The 11,278-nt window shown below is 43.0% G+C and overlaps 2 protein-coding genes across 9 annotated transcripts in view; one reads left to right on the plus strand and one right to left on the minus strand.

Moving 5' to 3' along the window:
- sema4d (sema domain, immunoglobulin domain (Ig), transmembrane domain (TM) and short cytoplasmic domain, (semaphorin) 4D) overlaps positions 1-9,549 on the plus strand; it is a 35,704-nt gene extending 26,155 nt beyond the window's left edge. For 5 of the 8 annotated variants that reach the window (XM_028974682.1, XM_028974681.1, XM_028974678.1 and 2 more), the window contains 13 exons: positions 176-321; positions 429-491; positions 609-707; positions 784-877; positions 1,541-1,657; positions 1,747-1,898; positions 1,988-2,163; positions 2,303-2,459; positions 2,879-3,101; positions 3,203-3,318; positions 3,932-4,107; positions 4,224-4,270; positions 4,764-7,073. In XM_028974682.1, the coding sequence (XP_028830515.1) occupies positions 176-321; positions 429-491; positions 609-707; positions 784-877; positions 1,541-1,657; positions 1,747-1,898; positions 1,988-2,163; positions 2,303-2,459; positions 2,879-3,101; positions 3,203-3,318; positions 3,932-4,107; positions 4,224-4,270; positions 4,764-5,695 (2,498 nt within the window). In that variant the 3' untranslated portion in view covers positions 5,696-7,073. Of the gene's footprint in view, positions 1-175; positions 322-428; positions 492-608; positions 708-783; positions 878-1,540; positions 1,658-1,746; positions 1,899-1,987; positions 2,164-2,302; positions 2,460-2,878; positions 3,102-3,202; positions 3,319-3,931; positions 4,108-4,223; positions 4,271-4,763; positions 7,156-8,076; positions 8,290-8,435; positions 8,528-9,130 lie in introns of those variants that run through there. The other 3 variants (XM_028974680.1, XM_028974684.1, XR_003749278.1) reach the window with 3 other exon arrangements.
- Positions 9,244-11,182, minus strand: zgc:86839 (Cyclin-dependent kinases regulatory subunit 2-like). Its single transcript, XM_028974688.1, has 4 exons — positions 10,993-11,182; positions 10,483-10,610; positions 10,176-10,400; positions 9,244-9,295 (listed from the first exon to the last, which is right to left on the minus strand). The coding sequence occupies exons 1-3, from the start codon at positions 11,049-11,051 to the stop codon at positions 10,357-10,359; spliced, it is 231 nt and encodes a 76-aa protein (XP_028830521.1). The 5' UTR covers positions 11,052-11,182; the 3' UTR covers positions 9,244-9,295; positions 10,176-10,356.
- Positions 11,183-11,278: the final 96 nt, after the last annotated feature.

The following is an 11,278-nucleotide window of genomic DNA, read 5'->3' on the forward strand; positions in this document are numbered from 1 at the left end:
ACATTTGGAAGTTGCTGTGAAATGTGAGAGGTTATTGTAATTAGGGGAAAAAAAGACTTCTCAATAATTGAATAGTACAAAGTTGTACAAAATAGTACAAAATTGGTTTATGAGCGTCTCAAGGACTTACAAATACATCCATTTTTTAAATTCTTTATTCTTTCCATGTCCACAGATGTAAGTTTGATGGAATTTTCTGAACCTGGCACCTTCAACTACTCCACTCTGCTGCTAATGGAGGACAATGAGACTCTGTATGTTGGAGCTCGGGAGGCAATCTTTAAGCTCAGCATGCAGAATGTGTCTGTCCGAATCAACAAGGTTAAAGGAAAAAAATCATACTATATACAATCTCAATAACTAGAGAATTTGAAAATGTTTTTTTTTTTAATACTCTAGTTTAATATAAGAATTTGTCTGCTCTTCAGGTTGACTGGAAGGTTCCAGAACAACACATGCTCAAGTGCATCGCAAAAGGAAAGTCAAAAGAGGTATGAAGGGAAGGTTGAGCAAAGTAACAAAAAATATTTTTGTGTTCTCTATGCTTGGTATCATGGGGGTACTTCACACATGTCAGACAGGTTTCTGTTCTCCGTTCTGTGTTTCAGACCGAATGTTTGAACTATATTCGGGTTTTGCAAGTCCTCAGCAACGACATGCTGTACGTGTGTGGAACGCATGCTTTCCAGCCTCTGTGCGACCGCCTGGTATGTCTGTCACCCATGTGTTACATGCTGCCCTACACTAGTGCTTTTATAACGTATATGTTCTTGTTCAACTCAGTCTCTGAAAACCTTCAGCCTGCTGGGGACACATGAGGACGGGAGGGGGAAGTGTTCATATGATCCTGCACAGAGCTTCACTGCTGTCATGGTTGGTGAGTTGATGTCAACACAACAGGTCTTTGAGAGGCCAAAGTTCATCTTTCCTTTTATACATAATTTTATTGTTTGTTTACCCCTTTTTTAACACTCACGCAGGACCCATATGCACAGGAAGTTTCTTTGGTTGAAAATATTCATATATTTAGAGAATAACATCTACTGGGCCACGGAGTAAAGCACCGTCCCCACACAATGCTCCCTGGGCGCCTTTTATGGCTGCTCACTAAGGGTGATGGTTAAAAGCAGAGGACACATTTTGTTGTGTGCACTGTGTACTGTGCTGTGTATCACAATGACAATCACTTCACTTCAAGAGTTCTTGTTAGTTACCTGTCATACCTAACTGGTGATCTGCTTGATCCAACTGATTATTTTAAACCTGACATGCTCTGGACTTGAAAAGTTGGACTTTTTGACAAAAATAATTGAAAGTGAGAAGTGAAGTGACTGTCATTGTGAAACACTGCAGCACAGCACACGGTGACTCAATGAAACATGTCCTCTGCTTTTAACCATCACCCTTGGTGAGCAGTGGGCAGCCATGACCGGCACCCGGGGAGCACTGTGTGTGGGGAAGTTCTTGCCAACTGTTTATTGTTCTTGTTTAGTTGCCTATTGCTGCTTAAATCTCAGACTGCATTTTTGTTCTTTTTCAGACGGAGAACTGTACTCTGGGACTGCATATAACTTTTTGGGCAGTGAACCAATCATATTCAGATATTCACAGTCACAGAGCCTCTTACGAACAGAGTACTCCACCTCATGGCTCAATGGTAATAAGGGTGTTATTTGTTGGCCACATTGGTTGGCCACTGACAAACAAACATGTGTACTTAACTCCAGTCTCCCTGTTCTGTTTCAGAGCCTAGCTTTGTTTATGCTGATGTCATACGAGAGAGCCGAGACAGCACAGATGGGGAAGACGACAAGATCTACTACTTCTTTACAGAGGTGTCTGTAGAATATGAGTTCTATGGCAAGCTGCTGATCCCCAGGATCGCCAGAGTCTGCAAGGTCTTGGACTTGGCTTTTCACACTTTGCTTTCTGACAAGAAAACTACCTAAAGAAAAAATTAAATTAAAAAAAATTATCTTCATGTCAGGGGGATTTGGGTGGCCAGAGGACCCTGCAGAAGAAGTGGACCTCCTTTTTGAAGGCCAAACTGGTGTGTTCCATGCCGGAGCTGAACTTTGTCTTCAATGTGGTTCATGATGTGTTCATCCTGAAAACTCCAGACTGGAGAGAAACAGTCATCTATGGAGTTTTCACCTCACAGTGGTGAGAATATGTGTGTTGTCGTGTGTGCGAACCCTAAGCCTCCACTCTGTCATGCAAGTTAACCAGAGTGTGGCAAACGAGCATCTAGTTCAGGAACCCACAAAACCCGCTCTGATGGCCTGTTTGTTGTGTGTTGCAGGGGAAATGTAGGCCTGTCGGCTGTGTGCGCCTACAACATGACATCTGTGGAGGAGGTTTTCTCCAAGGGGAAGTACATGCAGAAGGCCATTGTAGAACAGTCACACACCAAGTGGGTTCGGTACAATGGCATCGCCCCAAGTCCTCGTCCTGGAGCTGTAAGTCTTGTTGCATTTCTTATAGCGCAGTTGGAGTTTGAATGTTTGAGCAGTTTGAATTAAGTTGGAGAATGTCCACAATGTGCCGCAGGACTAGTAACAGAATATAGACTAGTTTTACAATAATGAGATTACTAGTTTTCCTCAAACGCTGAAAATGAGTGCCACAACTGTCACTATTAATGTTGCTGATGTGGTCTGAATGCCTCTTGCCAGAAATAACCTGTCCCAGAAAAAAAATGCATGTATAACCTGGTTAAGAACATTTGTGTTCCTACATTTTTAGTTTATTTTAGTTCTGCTAATTTAAACACACTGGTCAGGCACATCTTAAACATATTTGTGTGTAAAACTACACTGTATTATAGATAAGTGTATGTCAAACCAAATGAGAGTTCATCATTATATGCTCTCAACAGTGCATCAATAATCAAAACCGCATGCAGAACATCAAGTCGTCCCTGCAGCTGCCTGATAAAACACTGCAGTTTGTGAAAGACCACCCGCTGCTGGAAGACCCTGTACTGCCTATCGGCAATGGCCCACGTCTCATCACCAAAGACATCAACTACACTCAGATTGTCGTGCAGAGGGTCCACGCTCTTGACAAAAATGTCTATGACGTAATTTTTACAGGAACAGGTACGTCAAGCAACACTTTGCTTGAACCGGTCTCTATATCATAATGGGGGTTGTTTCTAATTTTGTGTTTTTTTTATTGTGTTTTTTTCCTTCCTTTATAGACAAAGGAGTCTTGCACAAATCAGTGCTTTATGAAGCTGAGGTACACACGGTGGAGGAAGTCCAGCTCTTCAGAAATTCTGAGCCCATTAAGACTCTGGTTCTGTCCTCCAGTGGGGTAAGGGACATGCTGCCAAGTTAAAAGTAACTCGTGAATTTTCTGTGGCTGGCTGAGTAGATTAAGAACAGCTGCAGAGCTGCTGATCCCAGAGAAACCGACCAGTTCTCTGCACCGACAGATATAAACTAATATCTTCTGTTTCGTTAAGTCCTTTTATTTGGCAAAGTGCACATGTTTGTCTCATCCGATCATATCATGTTCTTTTGCTTTGTTTTTTGGCTCTTACTGACTATATATCATGTAATATCATCTGTATTTGTACTTGGTGGAAAAGGGAATTTTCCAACCAAGGAGACAGCCAGTCTGCTCCATCAGACAACCACAACGTGCTCTTCCTTTTTAGGAATGTATAACCACAAGCTGTGAAATTGTTTGTCACTGTTCCTTTTTATACATAAAAATGAAAAATTTGCATTGTAAGAAGTGTGGTCTTGAGGCTGAATACTGTGGTAAATATGCGATCAGGATTCTTTTACTTCACCGGGCTCTGACGGAACTTGTTTGAGACTCATCCTCATTGTTCCTTTTAAGAACAGGAACTTATTGTCTCTTTGTTCCATATATACAGGAAACAGAGTTTGTTTATGAAGGTGTGTGTTTGTGTTTACAGGCTGGGTCTTTGTATGCCGGGTCCGACTCAGGTGTGGTCCAGTCCCCCACTGCCTTCTGTGAGAAGTACCCGACATGTGTAGACTGCATTCTGGCCCGGGACCCCTATTGCGCCTGGGATCGTCACACCTTTGCCTGTGTAAACATACTTCACATCCCTGATGTGACACAACACAGGTAGTCCCCACATGTGTTCATAATGTCCCCAGTATCATAACATATTTTTTCCTTCCCTGCCCTTTTCCTATATGACTGATGTGATGTGAACGTGCGGTTCTAAATCTGTTCTGCAGGACGTTGCTCCAGAGCCTGATCGGAGATGCAAGCCAGTGTCCCTTAGGTATGCTCTGTTCCGTATTAGCAAATGTTAATGTTAATGACCAGCAGCACACAGGAAGAGAGGGGGTCCTAATATAATGAGCCAGTTAGATATTTATCTCCTCTGAGAGAATACAGGGCTGTCCTACAGTAATGTGTTCAGCGTCTTTGTAGTTCTTATTATTACTGGTACTGTCTGTGAGAGTTGTATTGGATGGTGGTTTGTGTGTGTGTGTGTGTGTGTGTGTGTGTGTGTGTGTGTGTTATTCAGCAAATGTATACCTGAATTTGCATCACAGACTACATTTTAGACTACTAAAATAGTAAAATTATGTTATAATTTTATAATGAATCAGTAATTTTTATGTCACTGTCTTCTAAGACTGATCAAACAGTACATTGTGTGAATATAATTAAGTCATGAATTGCACTGCAATCATTTTGAAAGAAAACGAGTTGAGTTTGTGGGGTACCCTCACTTTCTTAGTGTTCTCTTTCTCTGTCTCCCCTTGCAGTAAAAGGACGGTCTATGAGTCACCAGCCAGTTGTGGTGAAGCCAGGCAGCTCGGTGAAGCTTTTGTGCCATGTGGTGTCCAACGTTGCCCAAACAGTGTGGAAAGTCAATGGCAGCATTTTGACCGAGGCTTCCAGCTTCCACCTGATGAGTGACACCAGCCTTCTGATCTACAGTATGGGCACAGAGGACCAGGGCATTTACGAATGCTGGTCCTCCGAACGAGCAGCTGGCAAGAACTTCACTCGCCTGGTGATCTCCTACTCACTCAGCTTTGATGTTCCCAAAAGCACTGGGGCATCGGTCTACAGCCTTTCCCCTTCTAACACCGAATCCTCATCTGCAGCGCCTGCCGAAGGTAATGGTCACACATCTGGAACGCCTCCACTAACCACCATCACTGACGCTCCCCTTCACAGCTCTGCCGTGCCAATTCCCTCGCTAGCCCCTCAGCCTGGCAGCAGTACCCCTAAACTCCTGCCCGGGCCCCACGCGGAGACGCGGGATCCCTCCGCCAAGTATCTACAGCATGACACCAGCACCGCCCTCCTCTTCTTCTTCGTGCTCTTTTTCCTCCTCTTTGCGGCTGCACTGGCCTACAACTGCTACATGCAGTACCTGCCCGGACCCTGCCTACGTCTCCGGGCCGCACTGCTGGGCACCGCCAAGAAGCCGCAGCCTGAATACGTGGCCTGCGAGGCGGGGCTCATGGAGCCGTCTGCGGAGAAGCCCGACCCGACGGAACAACTCTACCAGAACGGAGCGCAGCTCCGGGCGCTGAGGGACACGGGCTACGAGACCGAGCCCGAGTGCGGAAACGGCAGAATCCCCTCGCAGACTTATGGAGATGAGAGCCCCCCCAAAGCAAGGCCGTTTGATGTCGACTGCGCTTCTCAGCCTATCGAGTATGCAGATGCGGATGCACCTTACTGATTCACTGTGCTGCCAAACTCTTTGCATACACTTCAGCTATGAAGGCCTGTCAGTTGCATTGGTTCTGTATTTTACTCGCAAAAAAAAAGATCTTTCGTAGGCGTGAAGCGATTTTCTAAATCTTTCCGGGCTTGATGCGATTTTAAGACCTACTAAACATCACCAATTCACATAGATAAATAACGTTTAGCATGAAACCATAACGTTCATGTCAAGACAAAGATTCAATTCCAAATTGGAAGCATCGTTTACCAAATTGGTAAGTTAAGTGAGCATTTTTCTGAACTGGACTTTTATATGTTTTGTGCAACAGCGTATTCGAGGTTGTCCGGCAATTCGGTTTGTCTTTATGTGAAACTGCACAAAATGTGTGTCTGCTGTGTCACCTTCTGTGTTTGACCGTGTGCGGCAAATTCTCAGGGATGTGTTACCTAAGCTTTAGACTTGATTATGCAATCCAGGGAGATCTAGTTTGTGGTGAAAGACCAAAACGACAGGCCTGTGAAGCAGCGCAATAGTGAGAAGGCGTCGAGGATCCAACGTGACGGTCAAAGGACATCTGAAAGGGGCTGCTCAGGTGGAGAGAACCCATTCCTAAAAGGCGCTTAATAGATACAACATGAATTGACACAGGGTTTGGGACGGACTAACATATTAACAGCTATTCACCATCACTGGCTTCAAAGAATGGGGCATGGGAGTCTTTTTAAGGCAAAACTGTTTGTGAATTCTGTGAAAAATTCTGAAATTGTATTTTGTTCTATTTTTTTTTGTATGATCTCATTTCAAGATCCAGTGCAGCATCCAGTATTGGTAAATGTGTAGCTCTGCAGGGTCTCCTTGGCCAGGTTTGAGGTGTCTCGTGTCATATAGACCTCAGACACAAGGCTCCTGTGCTACGCAGCAGTGAAGTGTGAAACGAAGCTTTTAAGTCCTCAAAATATGTCAGAAAAGGACGGAAGCTTTAAAAGTTTATACTAAAAGGTTGTTATTTAAATAGTAATGTTAAATAGAATTTTACTTTTTTAGTCTAACTCTGTTTCAGTAGCATTTTAATTTCTCTTCGAAGCCTTTTTAAAAGGCCAACTGGGGTTCATATGTCATTTTTTTACATTTGTCAATATTCCTGGCGCTGACTTTTTCTTGATGTTTCTTTTGTGTGTGTGCAGTGCAACCCCCCCTCCTTTTTTTCCCAACACACACCCACACTGTTCCTTTCTCTTTCACCTCCACAGCCACCGCTCTCCTTTTCCCTCCTGTCAACACCTCGTCCATGTGTGCCTTGGGAAGTAGTCCCTCTGTTTCTCCTCCTCCTTCCTCTTCCTCCTCATCCTCCTCCGCTACCTCCGCCCAGGGGAGTGCGGAGGGCTTGGTGGTGCGGATGCTGCCCCCCTTACTGAGAGATCAAATTTTTGGGGTCCACACCCACCAGGCCTTTCTGCTCTTCTGCCTGGCCTTGGGTGAGTGGGTACTGTAGCTTCCTCTGTTTTCCCCGCTCAGTGTGTTTCTGCATGATGTCCCGTGCACCTGTATTTTCCAGCATGACCTCATCACTTACGAAACCGTTATCTTCTAAATATATTTAACTCCACTAAGGTGGTAAAACGACACAAAATAAGCTTACTAAAAACTGGCCTTTTAGGTTAAGAATAATTTATTTACAGCTGTGTGTTTTTTTTATTTTATTTTTTTTTTATTATCCTTTTTTTAGGTTTGTGCCATTTTCTTTCCAGATGAAAATTTTATCAGTCCTGTGATATCTGATTTCTACTGTGAATGAACCGATGCTCAAAAGAAAAAAATACATTTGTGGCTACTATAAGGGGCAATTTCTTATTTTTAATTCAGTATCCAGAAATATGTGCCTGTATAGTGTAAATATGTTGATATAGAATACAGATGAAGATGTAAATATGATCTTACAGATGTTTTTTGCTACTGTTGATAGGGAGTTTAAATAAATCTTGACTTTAAAATTACCAGCACCGCTGTTTGTTCATTTAATGATTGCAAAATACCCCATATACAATTTTTACATTACGGCTTAGTTTTCTGCATTTAAAATTGCAAGGCCATGTTGAAAAGCTCACATGCTGTGGCTCTGTATAGTATCTTTATATTTTCCATGCACAGAACCTTAGTATACAATGAAGTAGAAGATTACAAGAAGTATTGAGAAAGACTGATTAATAACAGTTATGTGAACTTTGCTACACTACTGTCATATTCTTGATACTTAGAAACTTTCTAAACTAGTGGAGCTGTGTAACTAATGTCTGCCTTTGAAGGCATCTCATTACTAAACATGCATGAGGAGTGTTTTGTGAATGGGGAGGAATTACACTGTGTAGGGTCCATATGAAGTACTGTTTGTCCCCCAGGTCCCAGTGATCTCCACATTCACTGGCAGGTGGATGGCAAGAACCCAGAGCTGCTGGTCACAGAATACCGGCATACATTTACCCAGGGTGCTGCACTAGTTAGCAGCTGGCTTAGAGAGACCCACCTGACCAAGGACTCTCACTACCAGTGCACGGCCTCAGCCAGCACTGGTCACGACACTTCTAAAGTCCATATTCACCTAACCAGCAGAGGTACGGGCTGCATTCATCTGGATTTTGAGTCACTTGCATAAAGCCCACACAAAACATCTAAGCATTGAATGCACTGGCATTGGTGAACTGGATCATTGTAAAAGTCACCATCAATCACCAGTATGCTCATATGTTTTTATGAACAGACAAAGAGACAGACGAATCCCAAGAGCTTAGTAGATGGAGGAATGCACTGACAGATCATGAAAAACTTCTACAGAGATGGAAAAAGGCTTGGGTAGGTGATAACAAGGGAAATCCCACAGGTGTAATGAATTCAGGCACCATTTTCAAACTGGCGCTAAGCACAGAGCTATGTCCTCAGTGTGGGGCTTGTTCACTGGTGCAAGGTAAGATGCCTCAGGATTTACATGAATTGTCACAACAAGAAAGAATAATTTCTTGGCCATCTTAAAGAAGAAAAACAAACTATCCTTTTGCTGGTTATTTCTGTCACCCAGAACACATTTTTATTCTGTAAATTTTTATTAAACGTTTTAAATAAGAATAACCTGCGCCATCAGTACAAATGCAAATACTGTGTTTCTTTCTTGTTTTATCTATTTATTTATGTAAATCCTGCATATCGTGTGCATGCTTGTCACACGTTAGCCGAGTTTTGCAGCGCACTTATGTATTACAATGCACAACTGGCACACAACGGAAAATAAACTGTCATTTCCCTCTTGGTAGAGTTTATTACAGAATTAGTCATGCTCATACTTCTTCTCTATGTTGTTTTAATTTTCTAAATTACATGCATGGCCTTGTGCAATGATTTGCATGAAGCCTATCCATGGTAATTGGGAAAGAAGCTGTATTCTGTCTGTCATGTCTTTAGGAAAGCTGTGATGCACATGGTGCACTCTGAAGCTGGAAGAGGCGCCTGCTGCACATCTGGTCCAGCTCGCTCCTGGTAGGAAACACAGCTGGTGTGAAGACGACTTGCGTGGGGTGGCACCGTTCTCTACTTGGGCATATGAAGCAACGTTGAATTGGCGTTGACCTGGCGGACGAGGAAACAAAGGGCAGTTTTGAAATTGCCATTACTGGTGACTTGGTGTCCAGTGATTTTGAAATGTTGTGCATTCTGAAACAAATGAAAGTTTGCAGCAGTTTCAGATCATGGCATGAAGGGGCATTGAATTTGAAATATAAAAAGTTGTATGGTCTGTTGTGGCTTTCAAGCTGTGATGAGGTGACTAGTATTTTATGTATGAATTTTTTTTGTAAAAACTGTTTTGTTTTATCAGTTTTTTTTATTGGTCTGAGTGTGTTTTTGATTTTACAGGAAAAAAAACTAATAAACTGATTTCATTTGAAGATGACCTCAGTGAATAATTTCCATAATATTTATTTAATGGGGCTACAAATGCTGTAAATAAGTCTTGCAGTGGATGTACTTGCTAAAGCCCCATTTTTGTTAAATTGTCTGTATAATTATTAACCGATTTCTGAAGACAACACATTTGTGACCCTGTTGAAATGTAGTGGTTTAGCGCCATCTAGTGCTCATGATTATTTAGGCAGATTGCGAAAAGACTTAATTTTAAACAAACAGTAATTACATCGTTATGTCTGCGCAATGCAGATACAAATTTAGTTATTACAAGTAATGTGTGAATGCATGGCCCAGCTAATGTTAGATACGTTCTTTTTGCATACTAGTATATTTATATAAGCATATTAGCTGCAAAGCAGTTTATAAAACAGTTACCTTTCTTGACCTGATTTTGATAGGATACATACAGGCACCATGTACAAAATAAATAATTCGTTTGATCTGAACTCTGACAAAGTTCCGTCACTACTGATGCAAGATATTATTAACACATTAACATTTATTTGGAATTAAATGATTTCCCACAAACAGGCACTTTACTCACATTCATCAGAATATTGAGCTCTTTTACAATCCAACGTGTATTTCATAAATTTAATCTGTCTGAGCGTTCTGGCTGAAATAATACAGCTTGTGCACAGGAGGCAATAACTTGAAGGCTTGTATGTATTCATTGAATACTAGAATTAAGACATTTTCCAAGAGGGGCAGATGCTTGGATTCCATCAGTGCTTTGGAAGAGGCCTTCGGAACAAGAGGATGTGTGGTTCTGGAACAACAACAACAAAAAAAACAACATGGTAAGCTTTTGGTGTGTAATACAGTAATAGTGTCATTCTCAGAGGACCAACCTGGTTCGTGAATCATGTAGTGCACCCATCCTAGTGACTGCTGCACTCCAAGTCGCCTCCACTCATCTTCGGACATCAAGTGAGATTTCGGGACTTGTTTAGCCAGTTCCCGGGGCAGAACCACATGCCTGAAATCAGGAGAATTAAAAAAAAAAAAAAAAAAAAGCATTACGGGTGACGCCATTCCTCCAAATACAGCACGTATCCAGTCCACAAAGTGCCCCCCCAACTCCTCAAGTAACGTCTACGTACTATTACCGCGTCGTACAGGTTGGGCGGGGACCTGAGAAGCCATTGTACCCTTCGGACAGCGTGGCCATTAGCTCAGTGGGGACGGGGGGCTACCATGCTTCCCACGTGAAAAAGACACGAACAACGAGTCTTGAAAAGCTTCTAGTTCGCTTACGTCTTGAAGTCCGTGTTGCTCGCCACATGTACGGGTTCGCGACCCGCCGTTTAACCGCCGTCCAGACTAGTTAGCATTCAGGCTGACGCCGCCACAAGCATTACCTGTACTCATAATGGTCGTCGTTGTATTTGTCGGAGTAGTAGATCTGTTTGTGTGCCATGTCCTTCGATCGGTACGGCCAGTGCAGTTAAAGACGGTATCGCAGGAGAGTCTCCCGCCGCGGCGCCGCAGCCCGTAAACTAGCTGCAGAGTTAACTGGTGAGGAGAGTTTAAACGCGCTGCTGAAGTAGGCTCGGGGGCGTCTGATTGGACGCGGGGGCGGTCACGTGAAGGGAGCCGCGCATGCGCGTTGTTCTAAAGGTCTCGTACAATGTTGCCCTGGAAACG

Source organism: Denticeps clupeoides, chromosome 3 (genome assembly GCF_900700375.1).
Source record: "Denticeps clupeoides chromosome 3, fDenClu1.1, whole genome shotgun sequence".
In the NCBI taxonomy this organism is placed as follows: domain Eukaryota; kingdom Metazoa; phylum Chordata; class Actinopteri; order Clupeiformes; family Denticipitidae; genus Denticeps; species Denticeps clupeoides.